Genomic DNA, 23805 nt, shown 5'->3' on the forward strand with positions numbered 1-23805 from the left:
GCACGTTTGCTGTGGGGATGCCTCCAAACTCTTCTCCAGCTATTTTCCCAGCATCGGCGACTGGGCTCGACTCGAGCGATGTGGAGAAAAAAAAAACATTTGCTCACGTGCTTGGCAATGCAACCCAGTGGTGTTTCGCAATCGGAGAACGTACGATGAAAAAACAGGTTACAATACGGCCGTTTAATAATCCAACGGCTGCGGTACTCATGCATGTCAGGACGGCCGCACATGCTGATCCAAGTAATGCAGCCCCGTCTCGCATGAAATCACCGCACAATCTTTGGCATCTCACGTGCGAACATTCCATTACGTAGAACTATGCTACCTCGTCACACCAGAATATGCTATTCACCGGGCATGCTGGAAGCGCCTGCCGGACTCTGCCTAACCGCGCGCTAGTACGCATTTTTGAATTTACGAGATTCCTTGCTCGAGTGGATCTCGAGGTTGCGTACTGGCCAGTGCTAGCTACCCCGATACTTACCCCACAGCTCCGCGGTCCCAACGGCGGCCTCCGGATTACCCAATTGGGACGTTATCTCACAGCTATCTTGACTCCTTGCAGATAGCCGCAAATAAGCCTGACTCCCAAGATTCTTGCCTCTCGATAGCTTTTCTTAGTAGTTTCTGTGGATAGTTCCTCTTGATGGTCTCGATCCATAGCTCCCCTCATACTAGCGCGTCGAGACCTTCAGTCGACTTTATCGACCTTCCTCGGAGGAAAGTCTACACGGAACCCACGGCACTTAGCATGTAACCCACATGGTCAATCGGCTTATGATATCGGTAGTCGCTATAAAAGCATTCCAAAAATCACATTCTAGACTCTTTACCTCTACAAAGAGCCGCATCTGCAGGTGCAGTAGTCAGTAACTGCAGAGCGATCTAGAGTCCTTACAGCTCAATACCGTCTAGTAAATGGCGCTAGGAAATGACTATTTATGTGTACACGGTCCATCCTATGATACCATGATACTCCAATCTGAGGAGACGGAAACGAGAAAAAAAGAGATACTTTCTATTCTTATTCAAGCTCGTCGACATGACAACCCTGGACTGGCTTCCTCATGACACACAACTACATGGTACAGGAAATTTTTCTCAATGGCCAGGTAAGACGATGTGCGGCTAACCTGGAGACCACGATTCGCGTCTATCTGCCTCAAGAACTCTTTATTATACCGATATTCCCGTATGATCTGCCTTGTCCAAGTACTGTCGTAGGAACCAAAAAAATCACGATACTCTTTTTTGCTCCATTACTAAAAAGGGAAAATTCCGATCTTTCCATCTTTGCACAAGAAAAGGTGCTCAAAAAAAGCCTAGTACCATCGCACGTATCATTAATTTCACGTCGGAGTGCCCGACAAACAAACCCTAGTACAACCCCGGTACAGCCCCTAAACACCCTTACGCAAGTACATCCAGGTACCCTTCTCAATGAACTCGGTTCCGCCAGCCAGGACGCGCAAGCGCGCGGGGTTACACAGCGACCCCAACGGGGCAGCCCTGCATCTACCACCCCTCCCCCCCCCCCCCCACAATTACTCCCCTTCCCTCGACTCCACTTGCCCGCTCGACATGGCCATCAGCTCCTCGCGTACCTGCTCCAGTCGCGGCATTATCATCTTGACCACCATGATACTATTCATCCTCTTGCGCACGCCCTCGAGGTGAAGCTGGAAAAGCGGTTTAGCGCCCTGCTCAAATTCGTGGGCTGTGACTTTGTTGAGCCAGAGGGCTTCCATCAGGTAGACGTATTCGTTCCAGTCGTCTGGGCCTGTCGAGAGAAAATAATATGCGTTAGCTTGTGGTTGTGGTAGGTAAGACGATAGAGGTGGTTGTTGCTTACCAAGAGCTCGGCGTATGCCTTCTAATTCTACAGGCACGTCGTAGTCGTACATTGGACGTCGCCTGAGAGTGCGGTTCGGAAGCAGTGATGACGGTACGTAGGTTGATCGAGCTATTTTTGTCCCTTGGAGGAAGCTCTTTGTTACGTTCCTTTCTTCATGATGCATCCTGCCTGGTGCAGTAGTCTTAGAGGGGTCATTTCCACTCTCATTGCCCTTTCTCTTTTTTCTCGGGGCCTCCTCTCCTCTCTGATCGTTCATGCTCTCTTGAACCTTGTCTTTTTTCGTCTCCTTTCCACCCCTGCCCGCCTTAATCAACACTACCGGACTCTGTCTCGTAGTGCCCTGGCATTTTTCAGTTGGGACTCGGGAACGCTTTTGTGATGGTGCTGTAGTATCGGGAGAATTTTCTGTTTGGCTACTCGGTTGCGTTTGTCTGGGCTTCAAAATCTTCCGACTTGTGTCTTGTGATGGCGATTTCGACAAGCCTGAATTGCCTCGAAGTGGTGCTTTCCTCGGAACACTGCTTGACGGGAGACGACTGAACTTGACGTCTGAGGCTTTTGACGGAACCGGCGCGACCTGCATCGTCTTCCCGGCTGGCGGATGGATGTTTACATTCTGCGGTGGAGCAGGTTGGTTACCACCCGGTGTTTTGATTGCATAGGAACTCCCGTTGCTTTCTGTCATACAAGGGCTGAGTTCAGGCTTATTGTGAGCCATGGTAGGTGAGGGTAAAGGCTCTATACGGTGAGGCGGTGCGCTGCCGTACGGAGCCGGAAATGAGTGCGCGCTACCAGAAGGGCAAGAGTGAAGAAGTGTTTTCCTAGAGATTGGGCTGTTCTCTTGAAGTGTTGTTTCTGGAAAGCGAGTCTGTGTGTCGCCTACGTTTGCCCCAGATGTGTCTGCAACGTGCGGTACCATGTTTGGCATGAAGCCAAGGAAGGTGGAATTCTGTGAAATCGTTGGTGTAACGAATGAGCTGTCTTGCTTCTGAGATACCGATAGTCCTTAAAAAGACGTCATTTGCGATAGGTAAGGACGATAGAGGAGTGAAGCCGCAGTGACGACAGAAGCAATACTGTCCAGTATCAGTGACACGACACTGGGTGCATGAGATTGTAGTCAACGGCAACAATACTCCGACTAGTCGAGGTGCCTAGGATCTACGTACAATAGCGTACAGCTGATTTCCAAAGGCAGGTGGGGAGGTTGGAGTGTGGGGTGCTGATAGTTTGGATGGGCAAAACTGAGGAAGGTGCCTTTCACACTCACCATTACCTGTCGTCTCATTGGCTACCCAAATCTCAGATAGCCACAGCCGTCAAAGTCTTGGATTCACCTGGAAATCTTGCAGAGAAGACAACAAAAAGTTGGTGCACCCCACATCTGCAGAGCTGACCCTGACCCTTCTGTAAAGGGACTGCACAGCCAATTAGTGTTGGGAACTGAGTTTATCGCCTTGCATGACACCCAGCACTTGACCAAGTCTCACAACGCTAATGATTGATATCACGCAGACTCACTGCATCTAGAAAGGTGATTTTGCAGATCTAGATGTTTTCCGGCACCAACTAGGGATGCCCTTGCAAAGAACTACCGCTTTTGACGCCATCGCTTAAGAGAACAAAGAGCGAAGCAATATGACTTGCATCCCATGACTTCTAGAAATCTCACCCGTAGCAATACACATGCTTTACACTACTAGAAACCTAGCATGTACTTTAATACAGAGGTATATTATCGCGCAAATGAGCAATGGTGTTGAATGTGTAGAAGAAAAAGCTTTGTTGCATATAATATGGCAGTATCTCCGGTAACCCAGCGCTGCCAAATTCACATGTATATGCAACCAAAATAAAGCAAAACCAAAAAAAAAAAAACTAGCAAGTCATCAATACCCCAAGGCTACTGATCCGGAATTTCAACCAGAACAAGAGCAAAACATGGCTTATTGCATGTCTGGTAAATCCGGTGAGCTGAGGCCTCCATCACCAAAGCTCTGGGCACGATATCTCGCAACATCCTGCAAATGCTCGTTACTCTCCGACAGCGCAAGATGGATAGACGGTTGTCTGTGTGTATGACCGCCCACCCCAGGGGCACAAGGACTACGCTGAGCCTCCGGACTCGCAGCCGTCGAATACCTACGCGACCCACCTACATCCTGCTGTGCAGGTAGCTGTACTATCTTTTGATTCGCAATCATCAGGTCAGCAGCAGCACCCGCCTCGCGCGTCTGCCTCGCAGCAAATATCTGCTGATACCGTGCCAGCGAAGTGGCTATTAACTTCTCTCGCGTCTCTGGCGATGGATGCGTGAACCCCGATCCCAAGTACGGTTTGACTTCTGTCCAGGTCCTCTTTTCGTCCGCCGAAGCCCGCAGCCACTTGTCGTCGAAGTATTGGAATGAGCGCAGACATGTGATGGGTAGCGCTACGTACTTTTCGATATTCAATCGCGCCATAACTTCTGCTGCAATGACTTTGGAGTGGTTGAGCAGACACGCGACGAAGTGGATGCGTTGGGGGAATGTGAAGTCTACGTCTTCGATGTTGAGCGATGTGAAGTCGATGGAGCGCCTGTGGGCGAAGTCGGTCACGCCCGAGATGTGTATGCGCATTGCCGTGTACATAACGACGTGGGCTATGGCTTCGATATCGCGGGGGTCTGTCCATTCCCCTTTTGGCATGAATTTGCTGAATTGCCAAGGTGCACTTTGTATGTCCCAGACTTTGGAGATGTTGCGGAGTGCGATACAGATCTTTTCGAGGTAGAATTTGTATTGGTCGCTTGTTTGTGGGAAGCCGTAGCAGCCCATGGATGTGAACCAGGATACTTCGTTCAGGTATGCGCTCACTTGCCCGAAGTTTTGGAATTGGTAGCCCCAGAATGGGACAGACGACTGGGAGAGCAGTGGCGCCGACTGAGACCACGGTTTGCCTAAGGGTGGTTGGTTTGTGGGATCTGAATATCCTGGGTTCATGTGTGGCAAGTACTGGGCAAAACCAGGTGGTATGTTGGGATTCAGCCCAGGTGAGTGTGCCAATGTGTTTTGGTTCGAAATAGAATATGGGAGCCCATAGTGTGTGTTCGGTGAAAAGGGCTTTGGGACAGACATGGAGAGCATTCCATTGCTTCCCTAGCCTTCTGTCAGTCTTGTTTGCTTGAAAACCTGTGGTATAACTCATAAAGGTACCCGAAATAAATCTTGCTCCTGCGTATATGCATTATGGACGCTGGGCAATATAGAATTTCTAGTATCTGTGTAGTATGCGGGCTGGCTTCTGCTGTCACTAGGACCGAACTGCGTAGTATCAGGTCAACTACCATGGCATATTGCAGATATCCGTAGCTTACCATGGGTGTGCCTGCGCCACCACCTTGCCCAAAGTACGGACCAGCTTGATATTGCTCGGCTTGGAATGGACCATGCAAAGCATTCGCATCAGGGTTAGTTTCGCGATTAGTCTCGTTATCAACTTCGCGGTTTGGTTGATCAGGCATGGATCTACTGTGCACAGCCTGGTCGCTCATGTCGGAAAGTGCGCAGATGACTGAGTGAATTGGTTTCGTGCGACTATCCAACGACCTGTGGTGAGATAGTGCTAGGAGAAGTTATTACTAAAGGGCGAGACTGATTGCATTAGATTGTATGCCCACCTTTTCGACAACGTCTAAGAACTTTCAGAGCCCGTAGAGTAGCCTCGCCCACTCGCAAGAGCGTCGCACATTGAAACTGAATAGTATGGCGCGAGATAGAAAGATCAGCGATGTCTAGCACACTATTTTTTCTTTTGAAAATGATGAGTCCAGACGAGCCTTTTTTATGGAAAGCATGGAGGGCGAGTGATCTTGGCAAAAGCAAGGCAAATACGGAAGAGTGAATAAGTAAAATGATTTTGCACCATTGTGCCACGTCATGTGAAGTTGACATCAACCATTGAGAATAAAGGAATTGAACATGAGTACCAGAACTTGAAACCAGGAACCATTGCCCACTCGTCGAAAACGAAATCTAATAACCTCCACCCGCACATAGACTTCAGAAAATCTGTCAGCGCCACCCAACTGTCCATTCTAAGCTACATGTAGCTACCAAATCATTATGTGACCGGTCTATGACATGTAAAGTGTCATTCAGCCATACAAAGTACCCTTAGTACGCTCACTAAATTGGGTCTCGTTGTGGAGATGTTGAGTAACATCCATTGTAGTGATAATGTGGTCGTAACTGAGCTTTTCTTCCTTGCGACTTGCGAGTAGCCTGGCTATCTTGAGGATGTTCTTGACTTGACGACCGTTCAGATCCATGCGTGCAAGATCCATGAGTTGAGACTTGGAGATGGTATGTTCTTGCGAGGAAGAATCCAAAAAGTTTTTCCACACAGTCTTGCGTGATTCCACAGTAAGGCCAGGGTAGTCAAGTGAAATGTGGATACGTGACTGGAAAGCTGGATCAAATGTTTGGACGCGATTGGTGGTAAGAAACATCGTACCCTCGTAGTACTCCAAGACGCGAAGAAAGATTGAGACCAACTTGTTGCGCTCGAGCTCGTGAAGTGAACGTTGTTCTAGGAAGACATCTGCCTCGTCGAGCAAGAGAACGGCGTTCCAGCGACTGCACATCTCAAGAATGTCTTGCAGATTGCTCTCCAGTCTTCGAGGGTCGAAGCCAAGATCTCCAGCGCTCATCATATAGAGTGGGACCTTCATCTCTTCGGCAACTGACTCGCTGGTGAGAGTTTTACCAACACCGGGCGGGCCACATAGTAGAACAATCATGCCCTTACCCTTGCCTTCAATGACATCGTCGAAGCTGTCGCGGAACTTGCGTTGAGACTCAGTGAAGCCCAGAATCAGCTCCTTCTGGTTCTTGGGCAGCACTAGCCTATCAAATGCATCAGTCTGCCATTCAATATCCTTAACGCAGTTGACGAAGAAGTTCAGCCAAAGTTTGTTCTTTAGACTGTACCCGCGCAGCAGAGGCGAGCAAATGAGCTTCTGCTCCGGCGTCAAGGGTGTATGCTTTGCCACGTCGTCTTCGTCCGCGAAAGCGCCATCGATAGGCATTCCACTATCGTCTCCGTCGAGATCGTCATCATCTTCCTCTTCTTGCTCGTTCTCAGAATCGTATCCGTCTCCATTACAGCGAGACGCTGAATCGGCAGGCTCTTTCTGGTTGAGTGGAGCCACAAAGATTGATTGCGTCGGATTAAAGCGATTCCAGCCATATGTGTCGATCACAATCCGACCTTTGACATTGTACTTGTCCTTGGTGCCGAACTGTCCCTTCCTCCAAGCGACACCCTGGTAAGCTCGATAATTGGCACCGGCAAGCTCCTCAGTTTTGGCCCCACGCTCAATAAGGCGAGTGCGGACAATGTCGCCTTCAGGATGGAACTCGAGGGGATAAACTCGAAGGGAGGTGATGGCGCGTGTTCCGGTGTAGATTGAAATAGACAAGTTGATCTTGTTGGTTCCAAACTTGGCGCCATCCCAGTCCACGTACTTACACGTTAGCCAAAAACAAGGTATGCCATTACAATCTTGACCATAGCGCGTCTCTACCAAGGACAGGGCTGTTTCCTGGCCGTCTTGTCGGGCGAATACAACCGATCCTGGCTGGAAAAGCGTCCAAAGATGCTCGAAAGTCATGACTCGTTTACTCTTCATGTCTTGTGAAGTGTCGATCATGTTCTTGAATTCTTTTGTGAGGATACCCTGCAGAAGCTCTGCGTGCGCTTTTGTTGTGCGCTGCTCTTCGGTTTCATCGCTGAGCTTGGCAATGGCGCCCTGCAATTCAGTCCTGTACATGGCGTTAGTTTGTGGATGGTCTACAATGAGCCAAAGAGCACGGGAGACTATCTTACCAGCGATGGATGAGGGGTTCAAATTTTCCAGTAAACTCGAGACGATTGAGACCGACAGTCACTCCAGGGTAGCCCTTCAGTACCTTGACGAGGAGTTTCTTGAGGAGTGGACTCTGCACGACAATTGAGTGCATGGATAGCACGCGGCGCGGGTCGTTGTAGACTTTGACATTTCGCACAAGAAGTGCCCATTTTGCGGTCTTCTCGTTCTCGGCAGGATCACCCACATCCTCAGGAATCTCTTCCTGCCATTGGAAGCGTCCTTTCTTGTCTTCTTTGCCAGAATAAAAGTGCTTGAGGCCATTCTTCATTCCTGGCTCGCAAGGCTCATCGTCCTCTTCGCTCTTCTCTTTGACCACGCCATTAGGCTTGCACTTGCCGTTAACCAGAATGTGTTTAATGCCGTTCAGCTTGGGCTCGTTGTCACCCGAAGACATGGAGGAGACTGATGGCGATCGGTCTCGGTGCCCTCTATCCCGCGATTCTCGCCTCCATTGCTGGCGCTCGAATATTCCTTTGTCCAGCTCCATCGGTCCGTTTGCTTTCTGGGTGGCTTTTGGGGATGTAGAAGGGGTGCGGGTTCAAACCGACTTCTTGTATTAGAGAGGTTATGAGGTGGCCCAGGGAAACCCTTTACTTCAATGGGGGGGGGGGGGGGGGGCACTCAATTGATGAAAAGGCGAGAGAGAGAGGTCGATGAAGCTGCAAGGCCAGCTTGAAGTACTTCGAATCAGCCAAGTGTAACTAATCTTACCGGTGAGGCTGCAGTGCTGCCTATGCAATTGGAGGCCTCCTTGCTGCACACTATGACGAGATAGACCTATCAGCGAGTCCCAGCTGTATGACTGTAATAGGAGACGCTAGTCCGAATCCATCTCCACGCAAGGCAGTCACAATGCGCTGTTCGCCTTTGCATGCATCTTGTCGGACCAGGCTGTCGATGTTGATGCCTGGCGCCCCGTGCATGACGCCACAGGGTGATTGATCGCCGCAAAAAGGGCTGACGCCTAGGACTAACAGAGGCTTTGCTGAGCGGGGGATCGCTACGGGGCAAAAGCAAAAGACATGATAGCTGTGAGAAGGGTGAAATACGAGATATCGAATCTTGGGCGTGGTTACAGGGGGCCCACACATCAGGTAAGGCTGGGGGTGAGGCTGGAGATGAGTGTGGCGGTGCGCAACCGGAGATACCCCGCGCGACCGGCGTCGGCGTCGGCGTCGGAGCCCCGCGCCATCTTTTTCATCTCTCAGGTGTGAGCCCAACTTTTTTTTGCGTGGCTCATTCAAGAAATTCACGTCAAGCCTCAGGCGCTCCCTGGCCCAGAATGACTACTTTGATCAAGGTGCCCTGCTCGTCAGCCAACATTGGCCCTGGCTTCGACGTTATCGGCCTTGCGCTCAACCTTTACCTCGAACTCGAGGTCACCGTCACCAAAAAAGACAAGTCTGAACATGCGCTCAATTGCAGAGTAACATATCAAGGCGTAGGCGTTGAAGATGTTCCCCTCAATGCGCAGGACAATCTCATCACACGAACAGCCGTATACGTCCTCCGCTGCCATGGCGTCCGCGACTTTCCCTCCGAGACACACGTACATGTCAAGAACCCCATACCCCTAGGGCGAGGCCTGGGTTCATCAGCTGCAGCCATTGTGGCAGGTGTGCATTTGGCCAACGAAGTGGGCAATCTCAACCTGTCAAGGGCACGCATGCTCGACTATTGCTTGATGGAAGAGCGACACCCTGATAACGTCGCGGCAGCGCTCTATGGAGGCTTTGTCGGCACCTATCTAAACGAACTCTCACCCGAAGACACGGAGCGCCTTGAGATCCCGCTTAGCGAAGTCTTGCCCCAGCCCGCGGGAGGCGTAGATACCGGCCTCCGCCCGCCCGAGCCTCCTCTGAACATCGGACACTACACCAAGTTCAACTGGTCGCCCGCCATCAAATGTGTTTGCATAGTTCCACAATTCGAAGTGTCCACGGCAAAGGCACGCGCCGTGTTGCCGGATTCCTATTCAAGGAAAGATGCCATCTTCAACATGCAGCGCCTGGCTGTCTTGACGACTGCCCTCGGTCAAGCCACACCTGACCCTGACATGATCTACACAGCCATGCAAGACAAGCTCCACCAGCCATATCGTAGTGGCTTGATCCCTGGACTTACCCAGATCCTCCAATCCGTCACACCACAATCGCATCCCGGACTGTTGGGCATCTGTCTTTCAGGTGCTGGCCCAACGATACTGGCTCTTGCAACAGAAAACTTTGACAAGATTGCAGAACATCTTTTGCAAGAGTTCAAAAAAGAGGGCATAACGTGCGATTGGAAGCTACTTGAGCTGGCAGAAGAGGGAACTGTCGTCACTCGTCCTACCAAGACACCACAACCAGCCGGCGAGGCATTGACATATGCATCGTCTGGTGTCAGCATTGATGCAGGCAATGAGCTCGTCAAGCAGATCAAGGCGCTGACTGCCAGCACGAAGCGGCCTGGAGCCGATGGTAAGATTGGCGGATTTGGTGGGCTGCTCGACCTGCAGGCGGCTGGATACAAAGAGGCCCCGATTCTTGTGGGTGCTATTGATGGCATCGGCACAAAGGTCAAGATTGCCTTTGAAATGGGCAAGCATGATACGGTTGGAATCGACCTTGTTGCCATGAACGTCAATGATCTTGTCGTACAGGGTGCTGAACCACTCATGTTCCTCGATTACTACGCTTGTAGCAAGCTCGATGTCGAGGGTGCGGCAAAATTTGTCGAGGGTGTCGCCAACGGCTGCCGGCAATCGGCGTGCGCTCTTGTGGGTGGTGAGACTGCAGAGATGCCTGGTATCTATCAAAAGGGCGAATATGACGCAGGTGGAGCAGCCATTGGCGCCATTAAGCAGGGCGCAACGATATTGCCGGACACAGCTTCCATGGCGGAGGGTGACGTGCTCTTGGGTCTTGCATCAAGTGGAGTCCACTCGAACGGCTTTTCGCTTGTGCGAAGGATCGTTGAGGCGCAGGGCATGTCATACCGGGACACTTGTCCTTGGAGCTCCGGTGAGAATCTAGGAACCGCTCTCCTGACACCGACCAAGATCTACGTCAAGCCGCTGCTAGCTGTAGCCCGGCGGGGCTTGATCAAGGGCATGGCCCACATTACGGGTGGCGGCCTGCTTGAGAATATCCCGCGCATGTTGCCGAAGACCCTGGCTGCCGAACTCGATGCGAAATCATGGCCCCTTCTAGACGTCTTCAAGTGGTTGAAGAAAGCGGGCCGGATGGAGCATACGGAATTTGCGAGAACATTCAACACGGGTCTCGGCATGGTGCTTGTTGTGAAACAAGAGGATGTCAGAACTACCATGGACCGATTGCAAGAGTTTGGCGAGAAGGTCTACGTGGTTGGGTCGTTGAAGAAGAGGACTGATGAGGAGTGCATTGTGAACAACATGGAGGTCTGGGGTTAAGTCAATCCTGTTGTGAGCTGTGGCTATTACGAACGGGCAGAGAACAAAAGTGGTAGGTTTGAGCGTGTAGTGGTTCCTTCTAGTCTGGTATGGGACGGATCCGCAGATTTAGCGGCATATTAAAAAATATATACCCACCTTTTCCTGAGCTTCTAGAGCAAAGTTTTGATCCAGAAACCCGTGTTATTGCCATGGTAGTTGTTTGCTGGGTGACACGCGTCTTTGTCTCAGGAACAATTGCAGGGACTGCTCCAATGTGTCATGACATTACCAGGTCGTCGATGGCGCAATGAATGAGTGCATAACAAGTGTGTCGGCGAACCTTGGAACGTTGAGAATCAGGAGGCTGCAGTACACTACAGCAGAATACAGGGCGACTGTTTTGGACGGGGTGCATTTGCATATGCAAGCCACGACTTGTTGTGGGGACAAAGAGCCTGCGAGCTGCGAGGACGCGTAAATCAAACTATCAGTGGCTCCCAAGCCGAGAGCATTGTTCCGATGAGGCCAACGTGCCCGAAAGCTAAGCCGCTTAGTCAGACGAAGATTACCCGGCTGGCTGTGAGGGTGAATGCTACTGGTTCACCAAGAGTTGGTCTGCTGGGAAGAGGTGATGTGCTAGCATGGTAACGAGTGGAAGGGTTGCAAAGTAAGCGCACACCTGTCCCATGCTTTCCGCTCGACCTTCTAGAACGTCTCACCGCCGTAGGGTAGGCCGCATTAGCCACACACCCACACGCCATACAGGCAGTTACAAGTACGTGGAGAATATGGTTTGGCCCATGTCTTGCTCAAGGCGAACAAAGCCGGCAGTGACGTGAGGCCCACGTATCACGCAACGGATGACATGTCAACCCAGGCACAGCAAGGAGAAAAAAGGGGGGGCGCGTCCTGCTTGGTCGTCTTGCCGAGGGCATGTAAACGAGATGGAGGACCAAGGCCGCGAGAAGCGTGGCTGTCTGTCGAGGGAGCAAAGAATCTGTTGAGGCAAGCCCTCTTAGGCGCTCAATATGACTCCTAGCTCCCCCGGTCGTCCATGTATCCTGACGTCGACATGCAAAGTATGCACAGGTGGGCCGCAGGCGTGATTCGAGACACAGCCCAAGACGCCAATGCAGGCAGGGAGGACTGCTGTAAGTAGTGATGGAGCGGGCACTGGCGAGAGGCGTGGTGGTGGTGGTGGTGTACAGGCGCCGGCACGACTGAAACCGTGTGCTACCTACTCGGCGCAACGGGCTAGACCTGGTGGGGCACCACCATGCCCATCCCGCCCTTCTATTCGCCAGGGGCCTGTGTGCTGGTATACGCCGGACCGCTTTGCACCAGGGCTAACTTTTTTTTCCTGCTTCGACTCAGAGTCGACAGACTGTCTTTGGCGCTGGGTACTCGTTGCGCACCTTGTCCTGTCTCCCGAAGCTGACAGCATTACATGGCAGCAAGCCAGCCAGCCAGCCCCCCAGTCTTGACCACTCGTCACCCCCTCTAATCGGCAGCCTCGACCTAGCCCTATCTCACCACCCCCTCCCCATACTAGACCGAGCGATTACAACTTATCTCTCTGGGACCCCCTCCCCCTTCCTTCACAATGTCTGCTCCCCACGACTCCGCCGCCGCCCAATCCAACTCGGTCAACACCACAACCCCAGCCAGCTCTCACGTCGAGTCCATCAACAATGGCCCCTCCCAAGGCGGACTCTCCACCTCCGGTGCCTCCGCCGCCGCCGAACTCGCCAGTCTTAAAAGCACGCTGAGGTCGTCATTGCGCCAATTCCCAGACTTCCCCAAGCCGGGCGTCCTCTTCGAAGATATCATGCCCTTGTTCGCCAACCCACAGCTACACGAGAGCCTGGTACGCGGACTGGAACTCGCCGTCGAAGAGTACTTTAGCGCATCCGGCAAACCCGATGTTGTTGTCGGATTAGATGCGCGCGGATTTTTGTTTGGCCCCAGTCTGGCGCTGAGAATGGGCGCCAGTTTTGTGCCAGTGCGCAAGAAGGGAAAGCTGCCCGGCCCCTGCGAGACTGCGGAATACGAGAAAGAGTATGGAAGCGATTTCTTTCAGATGCAGGCCGACGCCGTAAAGAGCGGCCAGAAGGTGCTCATTGTTGACGACATCATTGCGACTGGTATGTAAAAGATTGTTAGGCTCAGCACGAGCCTTTTTGATTGCATCGACACTAATCGAGATATAGGCGGCTCTGCAGTTGCTGCGGGATCCCTCGTTACAAAGCTTGGCGGAACAGTTGTTGGATACCTCTTCCTTGACGAGGTCATTTTCCTAAAGGGCCGTGAAAAGCTCAATGCGCCAGTATACACACTTCTTGCAGACATTGAGCAGTAGAGAGGCCATTCCAGGCACCGAGCTCAGCTGTCGATTTTAAATTCGATTCTAGCACATTGGAACTGAGGTGGTACAAAACACATGACAGGCCATAGACAGCAAGCATCGCATTGGGTGGTGTTTATTTGGGTTTAGACATTTATCCATAGTACATGACAACAAAGATATGTCCTTTCATGGAAGGATTAGAGGGAGCATACGAACCACATCCTGGCAGGCACCTTTTTGACAATGTTCTACTTATACCCACTACACGTATCTTATCAAATATACACTTTACCTAGCGTCCTCTGCATCTGCCACGTAAGAGCTGCTCATCGTATAACCATTGTACTTTTCCCGTCGCAAAAATTCCGACCAGACCAAAAAATCTTACATTTACCCCTCTACGCTGGCGTGCTTGTAGGCGCTAGCACCCAAAACGGGAAGGTGGGGTGACGCTCATTGGCTCCGATGCCGGCCGCCAGCAACTGTGCGGATGCCCCTCATTACCACAGCTTCCAGCTGATGTAATGCCAACTGGGCGCCCCCCTCTGGCCATTATCGGGTGGGGTGTTGGCGCTCGGTCGGCCCTGTTCAAGTGGTTACTTATCACAGCGGATTTCCCGACAATAGCCTCGTTTTGCCAGACGTAGATAAAGTGTCCCATGCAACGCATTGTCTTTTCTCCACGACTCTTTACTACTACAAGACTTTTGTGCGTTGAGAGAGCTGCCTCTACTACTACCTTCCCTCCTTCAACAAAGAGATTATCAATTGGACACCAAACCATTACAACTGAGCAACGAAGAAAGATGTCGGAAATCAAGAAAGTATCCACTGCCAATGCCTGCCCTCGTACGTTCCCCTCCCGATTACTCTCGACACGTTCATGTTGTGAGTGAATGCTAACGATGCAGCATAGCTGCGGGACCCTACGTACGTTCTTCCCGGATTACAATCAAACCTCCAAGTACCTTTACACCTGACGAGCCCTAACCATACTATCCTCATTAGTCCCAAGCCATCATCGCCGGCCCCAGCATCTTCGTCTCAGGCCAGATCCCCGCAGACACAAAGGGCAACCTGATCGAAGGCAGCATCGCAGACAAGACCAAGATGTGCTGCGAGAACATCAAGGGTATTCTCACCGAGGCGGGCGTTGGTCTGGACCGCGTTGTCAAGGTGCGTTTTTGAACAACCTACCTTCTATAACCTATCTTGTACGAGAGAGATAGTGTAATTGACGGAGAGGGAAATGCTAGGTCAACGTCTTCCTTGACGACATGGCCCACTTCGCCGAGATGAACGGCGTCTTCGAACAGTACTTTTCACACAAGCCTGCGCGCAGCTGTGTTGCGGTTAAGCAGCTGCCGAAGGGTGTCCCCGTCGAGATTGAGTGCATTGCTTATAACGGTATGAGCGCGAAGTTGTAAGGGTCCGCGGCGCTGATTTGTTGATGCTTGTGTATAGGTTAAACGACGATGAAAATGCGCGTCTAGGGTAAAGGGACATAGGAGGGTGAGATGTGGACATAGATTCTGTGGGCCTGGAATGGCCTTGAGAGAGAGGGGAAAGAAATCAAAGAACAAGTTATCGGATCTCATTGACAAGAGTGCCGAATATTCATCGTGTGGAGCATGATTTCCTATTACCTCTTCTTCCGAGCCAAAGTCCAGAATACGTCGAATCATGAATAAGTTACCGCCGATAACATCAATAGCTGATTGATTAACTAGAACGTCCTTCCTACAAAGAACCCACCTATCGACACACTACGTTCCCATTAAAACCCACACAAAAACCTCAACCACCCCTCACTCCCCTACGAGCGCATATGAACCCGAGCCCCATCCCCCGGCGCAAGCACCAGCGTAAGCGCCTGCTTCTCCATACCCGTCGGCACCACCGTCTCATCCTCGGGCAACTTCATATTGGGGAAATTCTGAATCAGCCTCACTATCGTATACGCAATCTCGAGCTGCGCATACTCCTGCCCCAAGCACACCCTCGGGCCCCCGTTAAAAGGCAAGTACCCATATCCTATCCTGCGGAACAAAGATCCGTCTTCCCAGCGCTCGGGCCGGAACTCGTGGGCGTCTTCGCCGTAGAGGTCTTTGCGGCGGTGCATGACGTACACAGAGTACCCGATGACTTCGCCTTTGCGGACGAGGAAGGGGGATTGGCCTAAGGGTCCGCCGCCAATGGGGAGTGTGGTTGTGCAGTTTGCGGTGCGGCCGTTGACGGGGGCGATGGGGTAGAGGCGAAGGACTTCTTTGAAGACTGCGTCGAGGTAGGGCATGCGTTTCATTGTGGCGCGAGTTGGGTGCGGCGCATCTTTGCCGAGACCGATTGTTGTGTCGATTTCTGCACGGAGCTTCTCGAAGACTCGGGGATGGCGCACAAAGAGGCGGAATGCCCAGGAGAGAGTGCAGGCTGTGGTGTCTCTGCCTGCTAGGAGGACGGCGAGGCATTGTGCACGGATTGCTTTTCTGTCCGAGGTTTTGCGGCGGAGAGCACTGCAGAAGCTGGCGTTCTTCCCGGTGCCGTCGTCCTTTGGGTCCTTGAGTGCTGCTTCGATGCCCCGGTCGATGAAGCGGTGAGTGATTTTGCAGGCACGCTGAAACTTCTTCGAATTGGCAAGCCAGTAGTAATCCCCCAGGCGGCCCCGATGAGATAGGTATTCCTGTGCTACTAGAAAGGCTTCGGCAAATTCTTCGCCTTCGCCTGGGTTGTCGCCGGTTTGCGAGTAGCCCATTGTGCTTCCGAACAGGAGGAACAATGTTGTGTTGAGGGCTAGTTCATAGAAAAGGGGCAGTAAATCTACGACCGCATCATCTGGGATAGACTTGATGAGTTTATCGACTGCACTTTCGACTGCGTCGTAGTTCTTTTGGAGGTTCGCTGCTAGTTGGGGGCGGAGAATTGCACGCGAATGCTTCCACTCTGCTCCATCTTGAGTAAAGATACTACTTCCCATCAGAGGATAGAAATTGTGGAAGCGCTTCCCAACGCCAAAGTCTGAAACTCTGTTAGTCAAAGGGTTTAGAAGATGTAGCTTACAGACTGACTTTCGAACTGAGTTCCAAGAACTGCCTCAATATTCTTAGGCTCGATCGTATTGTAAGTTATCTTACCGACTTGTAATCATCAGCGTTGTTCCCGAAACCCCGTATTTCCAACTTACGCAGTCGCTGCTCATGTGTATATCCACTCGACTCCACAATACCGGTAAAGAATTGCATCAATGTTTGATCCTTTACATGACGGCCAGCCTTGAAAAGAAGGTCCACGCCCAGAGGCCATTTAGTGACCAACTTAGGCACTGGTTCGCAACCCATTCCTTTTCCAAATTCATCTTGTTCCTTTGAAATGTTAGTAGTCGGATCAGAGAAATGGTCATGTGCCATTTGCCTTTCTTCGAACTCGATTTTCCCATAATCTATACAAGAAGAAGCTCAACGCTGCGATCGCGAAAATCACGTTCCTCACATTGCCGGCGTCGCCCAATGTGTACGACATGTTTACCGACAGTGAAGTATGCAAGGAAAAGAAGTGAAGGGGGAGATGATGCCATGGTCAAAAGAGCCCATCACGGGGGTTTTGTAGAGAAATTTGACCTTAACTCCCGTGCGGAGACGTATGACTATAGATGAGAGTACTTTGGTCAGGGTCGAGTTGGAGGGTGCCACATTAGCACACTGTCGTGATTTCAGTTGGCTAAGGGTCTTATTGAAATTCACGTCACCATTCTTCTTCCGGCTGTAAACCCAGACCCGAGGCATTCTCTGACCCCTTCTTAGATACTATGCTCTGTGAACGAGATTGTACACTACTCAAACCCAGGGTCTTGATAAACTGTAGCGTCCTATGGAGCTTGTGGTTCCGGCGTGGTATCTTCCTGCCGACTGGTAACATCACTTTCAGGATCCACAACTTGACATGGAACGATGCCTGGAATTGATGCCGATGATGGCGCCATCCACGATCTTTGGTTCAGTTCAGCGTCAATTACTTCATCATGAGGACTGCGAATCTTTTTTCAGATCTAGCAATTATAGCTTTTATGCCAACCCTCTTTCCTACATCAAAATCTCCGCCTTTATTTTAAAGAACCTCAAGAGCTCTTGAAGTTAATCATTGATATATGCAGGCTTCTTCACTGGAAATAGCCCTACTTCCACCTAGCTCAGCACTGCAGTAATGGTATTGATTGCAGAAAACGGCGCTTGAATCGAGATTTGTGAATACCACAATACTTTATCAGACTCAGGAGGATCTTGCAGATGCAGGGTTTGAACCTGAACTACCTGTTAAAGCTCTTATTAGCTGAACCCGTGAATGAATGTCACAGCTTCAATCCCGAGAGTGAATATTGCTTCCTATCAAAGCTGCCGTATCCGATTCCAGCATGTGACTAGACCAGATAAAAGGTTGATCGATATGTAGTTGAGGTCGAACCACTTTGATAGGGTCAAAAGCCCCAAGCCAATAAGAGATTGGCTGCTATGTGGAGTTCGGCATGTCCCTAGACATGTGAAAACTGGCCGAGGTAGCCCATTTCTCTCTCCGCGCCATTCAGAGCTTTGAATTGTTGCCTGGATAAGATCGGTAATGCTGTTCTGTGTTGGGGGTGAACGGTCATCAAGTTTGTGTTTGATCTAGCGTCGGCCCGTCTTGCCGTCCGCGGATTGGTGCGCACTATGATTTCTCCGCTTTCCCCACTCCCCCTTGTGCACAAATCCTAGAGAATGCGCGTCTATGGGGAGTTCTAGTTGGTCGCCTCAATGACTTCTCCTCCATTTATTACTGGTCACCTGCGACTGTTGACTCGTTCCCATCTTCGACATGAACCATATAATGCGCCAAGTATCAGGCCCTCCATTTTCGCATATCTGCGGAGAATTTATCTTGGATCGATCATGAATTCTACAAAGCCGCAATTCCCGAAATAAGAGAAGGGATGCCTGGATTTCGTGGGGTATGTTCACAAGTAGTAAGAGGTACACTGTGATAGTTCGCTTCTCGTGTTTACGGGCCCATGTGGGCATCAATGTGATTGACACTGCAGCGCACTGATCAGTCTCCTGTTCCGTTCAACTAAACTACCTCAGATAAGTTAGATATGAAGTGCCACATAGGACGCTATATCCGAAGAAGACGCTAGTCGCGTCTATCCAGTATTGCTTGTGCGAGCCCCGTGGAGCGAACATGTGGTCGCACTCTACTGGAGCCGCAGTATCGCGTTCGCCTCATTACCGCGTCTGAAAACCACGTAAAGCCATGGTGAGGAGAACACCATAATGCCATAAGGGCGACCTCTCTGCTGAACTGATACAGTATCACAGACTCAGATGACAGATAAACCCGATAGAGAGGTCGTCAAAAGAACCCTGTAAGACTGTGCATGGAAGGATCGGCACTTGCTTGGTTGAGAAGGTCAAACCCCAAATACAGGCTTAAGCTGCGATTTCAAGTCTCAGTGGGATACTGAGATCGCGATCTATCTTGGTCAGTATGGTCTCTCACGAGTCCATTTTTTTCTTTTCTTTTCCAGACTTTTAAAGTTGCCCACAATACCTTACCAATACCAACTCGTGACATAGAGTCCGCACTACCGCCTATATGGCTTCAATTAACAAAAGCTCTTATATGACAACAGAGTACTTAGCCCAAGAGCGGACCCAAAATGTCATGACTCCCGGCGGTAGTCGCTCGGCGGATCTGATAGGGGTCAAAGATGCGGACTTTGTGGCCATTGGCCTTGGGGGCACAAACATGCTGGCCATGCTATGGACCATAGCCATGGGTCGACGTGCTGTCGGTGTTGAACTTCGTGGCGATCCTTTTCTAGGCGTACACTGGAATATCCGCGAGGACATGTATCATCAGCTGGGACTGATCGATAAGATGATGCTGGACTGCTACGGCCTCGAAAATATGCCAAAGAGACTTGATGGATCGCCGTTCACACTTGCTGGTCTATTCTACTCTCAGTCAACAATGGCTGGGGTTATCATACCAGGAGCAATCATCGAAGGATACGACAAGAGCCACCACATGGTTGGCGACATCCATGACATCGAGTACATTGATGATCGTTGGAAAGATGGACGACCACATCGTACTGTAACATCTGTGCCACCTCCAAACATGCCTACTGCGCCAGATGCAAGCAAGATCCGGACCGACATGCGTGAAGTACTTGATGGGCCATCAACATGGCAGGCCGCAGCTTTTTCTATCCAGCTTCTTCTCCGGAGGTACCTTGAGCAGCTGGAAAAGATTGACCTGAATGCCGGAAGAACACCTCGATGTCGTCTGTTCTCCAAGCATCGCGTTGTACAGGATGGAAGCGGGCTAGTCCATCTTCCTTGCGGTCGTGTTCAGATCCGTATCGAAGAAGTGACTGAAGTACAATACCACAACGACCTCCAGCGCATCCGTACACCAGGAAGCGATTTCATCGATCTCGGCGTCCCAGAGCTCTTCAGCATCGCAACAGGCATCAACTGTCGCGAAGCAGAAGATCTGGGATTTCAACAGCACGACGTAGAAGTCGACCACGGCGACGGCCAAGGCCCCAAAGTCGCTCAAGCCGACTTCGTCGCCGGCCAATTCAACATCCTCGTCGACGGCCGCCTCCGCCGACGCATAGCCTCAGAATTCGACCACCACGGCAACGAAACGTGGGTCCGCCAAATCGCCGTGGGTCACGAAAAAGACCCTCGCATCTCCTGGCTCATCGTCGAAGTCCCTGAGCACATGTCACTCTGCCCAGCAGCCCGCGGCCTCGTGTGTCCCACGGCAAGCAAAGACTCTGCCGAGTACTTCGCCGCCTACCAACTCCTGCTATACGACTACTACATCTCGCAAGCCTCGCTCATCCTCGAAATCTCGCCCGACGAGCTCCGCCGCGTAGCCATGGTCTACGGCCCCAAACCCTTCAGTCTCGTCGAGCGCATCGGCAACGACGCCCGCGTCGCCACTAACGGCGTCGTCGCCGGCGACTCCTTTGGCAACGGCCATTTCTTGCACTCCGCAGGCGCAATGTGCGGCATGCTCGGCCACGCCTATCGCTTCCTCGAGTACTGGCAGCGCCGCGCCCACGACGCGCATTGCCCCGAGTCCTCCATTCGCCTTCTGGTAGACCGCATCAAGGCGGATACAGAGGCTCTGCTTCAAGTCAGCGCAAAGGAGTTTAGCCAGGCGATCCCCAGTAACTTTGGCGCTGAGCGCGGGTCCAAGGTCGCGGCCGCGAGTGGGATTGCCCAGGATAAGAGGGCCAAGGTTGCGGCCAAGAGGTGCATGAGGTGGGCACAGGCGCCGCTTAATCCGACGGATTGGAGGAGGCTTTTCCTGAGGAATGGGAGTACCTGGAGTGCCAAGTTGCCGAGGATTGATGAGAGACATCCTAAGGCGAGGATGGAGAGGGCGAGGCTTTAAAGTCGTGTGGGAGGGGACTTGTTGTCTGCGGATGTGTATTTGGTGTTGGCAAAAATCCCGTGTAGAATTCTCTACATACATTTGTGTACAGTCATGTCATATGCGTTGTCTGATTTTTTTTTTGCCTCCAAATGTCTGAAACGAGCATCACAGTCAAGTTCCAAATCTCCACATTTTGAAAAGCGTAATTATATTAGCACTAGATGCTACAGTAAGTTACTGTTAGCATTGGCTATATCATAGCCTGAACATGTCATCCACATCATTACTGCGTAATAACTCCATCGGTAGACAACTCCTCATCAAGCCCCACCCAGTACCGAATCCAGTTGAAAATCGACTTGTGCCAAAGCAAACTGTTATGCCTGTTGGTAACCCAGTGACCCTCATCCGGGAAATGCAAGAAGCGCGAGGGCACACCCAGACTCTGTAGGATATTAAAAGTCTGGAGGCCTTCTCCCTGGAGGACACGGTAATCAAGGTCGTTGTGAATAACGAATTCAGGGGTGCTAGCATTGGCAAAGTGAGCAAGGGGCTCCCACATCTCGTAGTTCTCGCGGTTTTCCCAGACGGTGCCGTTGTTGTCGCGCTGGATGAACCAGAGTTCGTCTGTGCCGTAGGAGGCGACTTGGTTAATTTTGCCGTCATGGCAGACAAGGGCTTTGAATTCGCGGCCGAGGGCGTGGCCTTGGATCCAGTTGATCATGTAGCAACCGAAAGAGGCACCGGCAGCGATAGCGCGGTCCGTGTCAACGTAGTCGACGTTGTCGCGAAGGTGCTCAAAGACTTGAACGAGGTCTCTGTAAGGGCTGCCACCCCAGTTTGCCTGGATCTAGACGGCGGATTAGCATTGTTTTGAGCGGAGGGTTGGAGCTTCTTACCTTGTCGGTAAAGGCCTGGCTGTAAGATGGCGATCCGGTGAATTGTGTGGTGGTCACAATGAAGCCTTGATCGGCCCACGTCCTCAGGTTCCAACGCGTACTTTTCATTTGTTAGCACGGGAGCAGAAAATATGGTTTGTGCATAGTGTACGTACCTCCAGGTGTCACCCTGAGTAGACTGTGGACCTCCGTGGATGATGAAAGCAAGTGGGTACTTCTTGGAAGGATCGAAATCGGTAGGATAGAACATAAATGTCTGAACGTCGTCTCCATCCTCGTTTGTGATCCAGAAGTTTGACACGGAGTCAGGCTTCAAGCCCTCAAGTTCGGGATCGACCTCATTGGCGGTAAAAAGAACCTCCTTGTCCTGACCGGGGTGCTGCTTGTAGAACATACGGCTAGTCCAACTGGCTGATGCCGATACAAAGGCAGTTTCATCAGCAAGGATTCCAAATCCAGCAATCGAAGTATCAGGACCAGTGAAGTTGGTTGGCTTATAGTCAGCCGGCGCATCTTGGGGCACCAGCCACAGGCGGATAGAGGCATGCAGCTCCGACGTAACCCATAGATCAACATCATCATGGCTCCACTTGAGACCTGTAGGGCTGGAATCCCAGTCCTCGGCGACCGAGCGGACCTTGCTGTTGGTACCGTCGATTTCTGCTACGTACAGCTTGTATTTGTCGGATTCGTAGTCGATTCCATCTTGTTGGGTGTATGCCAGCTTGCTGCTGTCATGTGACCATACAGGAGCACCAGATGCACCTTGAGCGGTTTCGGGAGCGGTAGTGCCTGGACCGTTGACAGGGACTGCAACCTCGGAACCATCAAAAGGAACGACGTAAATGTAGCTAGCGGTGTAGTTTGCCTTGGGGAGGTCCGGAGACTTGGTGCGGAATGCTACCAGCTTGCCGTTAGGAGAGAGGTCATAGTCGCCAGGATCGCTTGAAGAGGCCTGAACAGGGCTTTCCGGACGGGTGATTGTGTAGTTCATGCCCGAGAGCAAATTGGTAAGCTTTCCATCGTAAGAGTACGTGCCATTGAGATTGCTCAAGACACCGCTGAAGACCGAAACGCGTTCGGCTGTAATGTAGTAGTTCCAGTGGCGCACAAAGTTGGCATCGTACAGTTGGCCAGAGGTCTTGGGCGCGGTGACAAGCTCTGGGTTGTATGCAGATCCGTTGTGTTCGTAAGCAAGGCAGTTGCCGACGAAGTTGATTCCGGATTCTGTCTTTACAGCCTTGAGGCCGGATAGCGGAGCGTGCAGAGATGCAACCAGGGTCGGCTCAAAGGTGTCTTTGCTGAGATCGGCAGTGTAAAGGGTCACGCCGCCAGGGATCTGCTCGTTGGTTGAGTTGATGTAGAGGATGCTGTCGTCATTATCGCCAACCCAGACGACCTCTGAAGCAGCGCTTCCAAATGGAGCTTTCTTGACATCTCCAGTCTCGGTATCGAGGAAGTACCAAGCTGTGCTGGCCTTTTCAGTGGTCCAATTGAACTTGGTCTCTGAGAAGAGTGCTCGGTCCTATTGTTTACTTCAGTATAACAAGCCTTTGATGTAGGTCAAGTAACGTACGCCTTTGGGGCTGAGAATGCCATTGCTTCGGCGAGGAGCAGCAAGCAGTCCCCTGGCCATGTCAGTATTCTCTCATGAGCCTGTCAAGCTATACGCACTCAACGTCGATGGCCCGGGCGGACTGCAGCACGAGACTGGCAGCCAGAAAAGCGGTCTTCATGGCCATGACTGATTTCTCGGCCTGACAGGTTCACGACTTTGCAGGTACAGAAGTCAGGGCGCAAATGCATTTTTGGGCACGGTAAAGCAATATATACGGCAGTATGTCGAATGCAAGATGGGGCGACTGGCAAGGCTGTTGGTAGTAAGTGGGACTGCAGGACTGGCACCTTCCTCATTTGCAGTCTGCCAAGGAAGCTTTCCACGCCTTCGCTTGACTTGAACTTGGCCGGAGGGCG

At 51.5% G+C, this 23805-nt stretch overlaps 8 protein-coding genes across 8 annotated transcripts; 3 read left to right on the plus strand and 5 right to left on the minus strand.

Moving 5' to 3' along the window:
* Positions 1–1547: 1547 nt before the first annotated feature.
* Positions 1548–3468, minus strand: PSV08DRAFT_407383 (uncharacterized protein; the record flags this gene model as incomplete). Its single annotated transcript, XM_014228826.2, has 3 exons — positions 1548–1783; positions 1856–2807; positions 3454–3468. The coding sequence occupies 3 exons, from the start codon at positions 3466–3468 to the stop codon at positions 1548–1550; spliced, it is 1203 nt and encodes a 400-aa protein (XP_014084301.2).
* A 336-nt stretch (positions 3469–3804) lies between these two features.
* On the minus strand, positions 3805–5390 carry PSV08DRAFT_216119 (uncharacterized protein; the record flags this gene model as incomplete). Its single annotated transcript, XM_014228825.1, has 3 exons — positions 3805–4995; positions 5053–5160; positions 5214–5390. 3 exons carry the CDS (start codon positions 5388–5390, stop codon positions 3805–3807), a joined length of 1476 nt encoding a protein of 491 aa, XP_014084300.1.
* A 305-nt stretch (positions 5391–5695) lies between these two features.
* Positions 5696–8410, minus strand: PSV08DRAFT_267813 (uncharacterized protein). Its single transcript, XM_014228824.2, has 2 exons — positions 7727–8410; positions 5696–7662 (listed from the first exon to the last, which is right to left on the minus strand). The coding sequence occupies exons 1-2, from the start codon at positions 8254–8256 to the stop codon at positions 5994–5996; spliced, it is 2199 nt and encodes a 732-aa protein (XP_014084299.2). The 5' UTR covers positions 8257–8410; the 3' UTR covers positions 5696–5993.
* Positions 8411–9042: 632 nt separating this feature from the next.
* PSV08DRAFT_407386 (PurM, Phosphoribosylaminoimidazole synthetase) lies at positions 9043–13811 on the plus strand. The gene is made up of 4 exons (XM_014228822.2): positions 9043–11043; positions 11775–11779; positions 12835–13310; positions 13377–13811. Exons 1-4 carry the CDS (start codon positions 9052–9054, stop codon positions 13523–13525), a joined length of 2622 nt encoding a protein of 873 aa, XP_014084297.2. The 5' UTR covers positions 9043–9051; the 3' UTR covers positions 13526–13811.
* A 508-nt stretch (positions 13812–14319) lies between these two features.
* Positions 14320–14940, plus strand: PSV08DRAFT_170464 (Endoribonuclease L-PSP/chorismate mutase-like protein; the record flags this gene model as incomplete). Its single annotated transcript, XM_014228821.1, has 4 exons — positions 14320–14362; positions 14430–14443; positions 14522–14689; positions 14770–14940. The coding sequence occupies 4 exons, from the start codon at positions 14320–14322 to the stop codon at positions 14938–14940; spliced, it is 396 nt and encodes a 131-aa protein (XP_014084296.1).
* A 374-nt stretch (positions 14941–15314) lies between these two features.
* PSV08DRAFT_384525 (cytochrome P450) lies at positions 15315–16872 on the minus strand. The gene is made up of 2 exons (XM_014228820.2): positions 16688–16872; positions 15315–16533 (listed from the first exon to the last, which is right to left on the minus strand). The coding sequence occupies exons 1-2, from the start codon at positions 16843–16845 to the stop codon at positions 15330–15332; spliced, it is 1362 nt and encodes a 453-aa protein (XP_014084295.1). The 5' UTR covers positions 16846–16872; the 3' UTR covers positions 15315–15329.
* Positions 16873–19065: 2193 nt separating this feature from the next.
* On the plus strand, positions 19066–20950 carry PSV08DRAFT_216134 (uncharacterized protein; the record flags this gene model as incomplete). Its single annotated transcript, XM_014228819.2, has 1 exon — positions 19066–20950. Exon 1 carries the CDS (start codon positions 19130–19132, stop codon positions 20948–20950), a length of 1821 nt encoding a protein of 606 aa, XP_014084294.1. The 5' UTR covers positions 19066–19129.
* Positions 20951–21124: 174 nt separating this feature from the next.
* On the minus strand, positions 21125–23573 carry PSV08DRAFT_399061 (Alpha/Beta hydrolase protein; the record flags this gene model as incomplete). Its single annotated transcript, XM_014228818.2, has 5 exons — positions 21125–21782; positions 21832–21931; positions 21987–23356; positions 23408–23459; positions 23506–23573. 5 exons carry the CDS (start codon positions 23571–23573, stop codon positions 21216–21218), a joined length of 2157 nt encoding a protein of 718 aa, XP_014084293.1. The 3' UTR covers positions 21125–21215.
* Between the last annotated feature and the right edge of the window lie 232 nt (positions 23574–23805).

Source organism: Bipolaris maydis (genome assembly GCF_028858645.1).
Source record: "Bipolaris maydis strain C4 unplaced genomic scaffold PSV08scaffold_2, whole genome shotgun sequence".
NCBI classification, from domain to species: Eukaryota; Fungi; Ascomycota; class Dothideomycetes; order Pleosporales; family Pleosporaceae; genus Bipolaris; species Bipolaris maydis.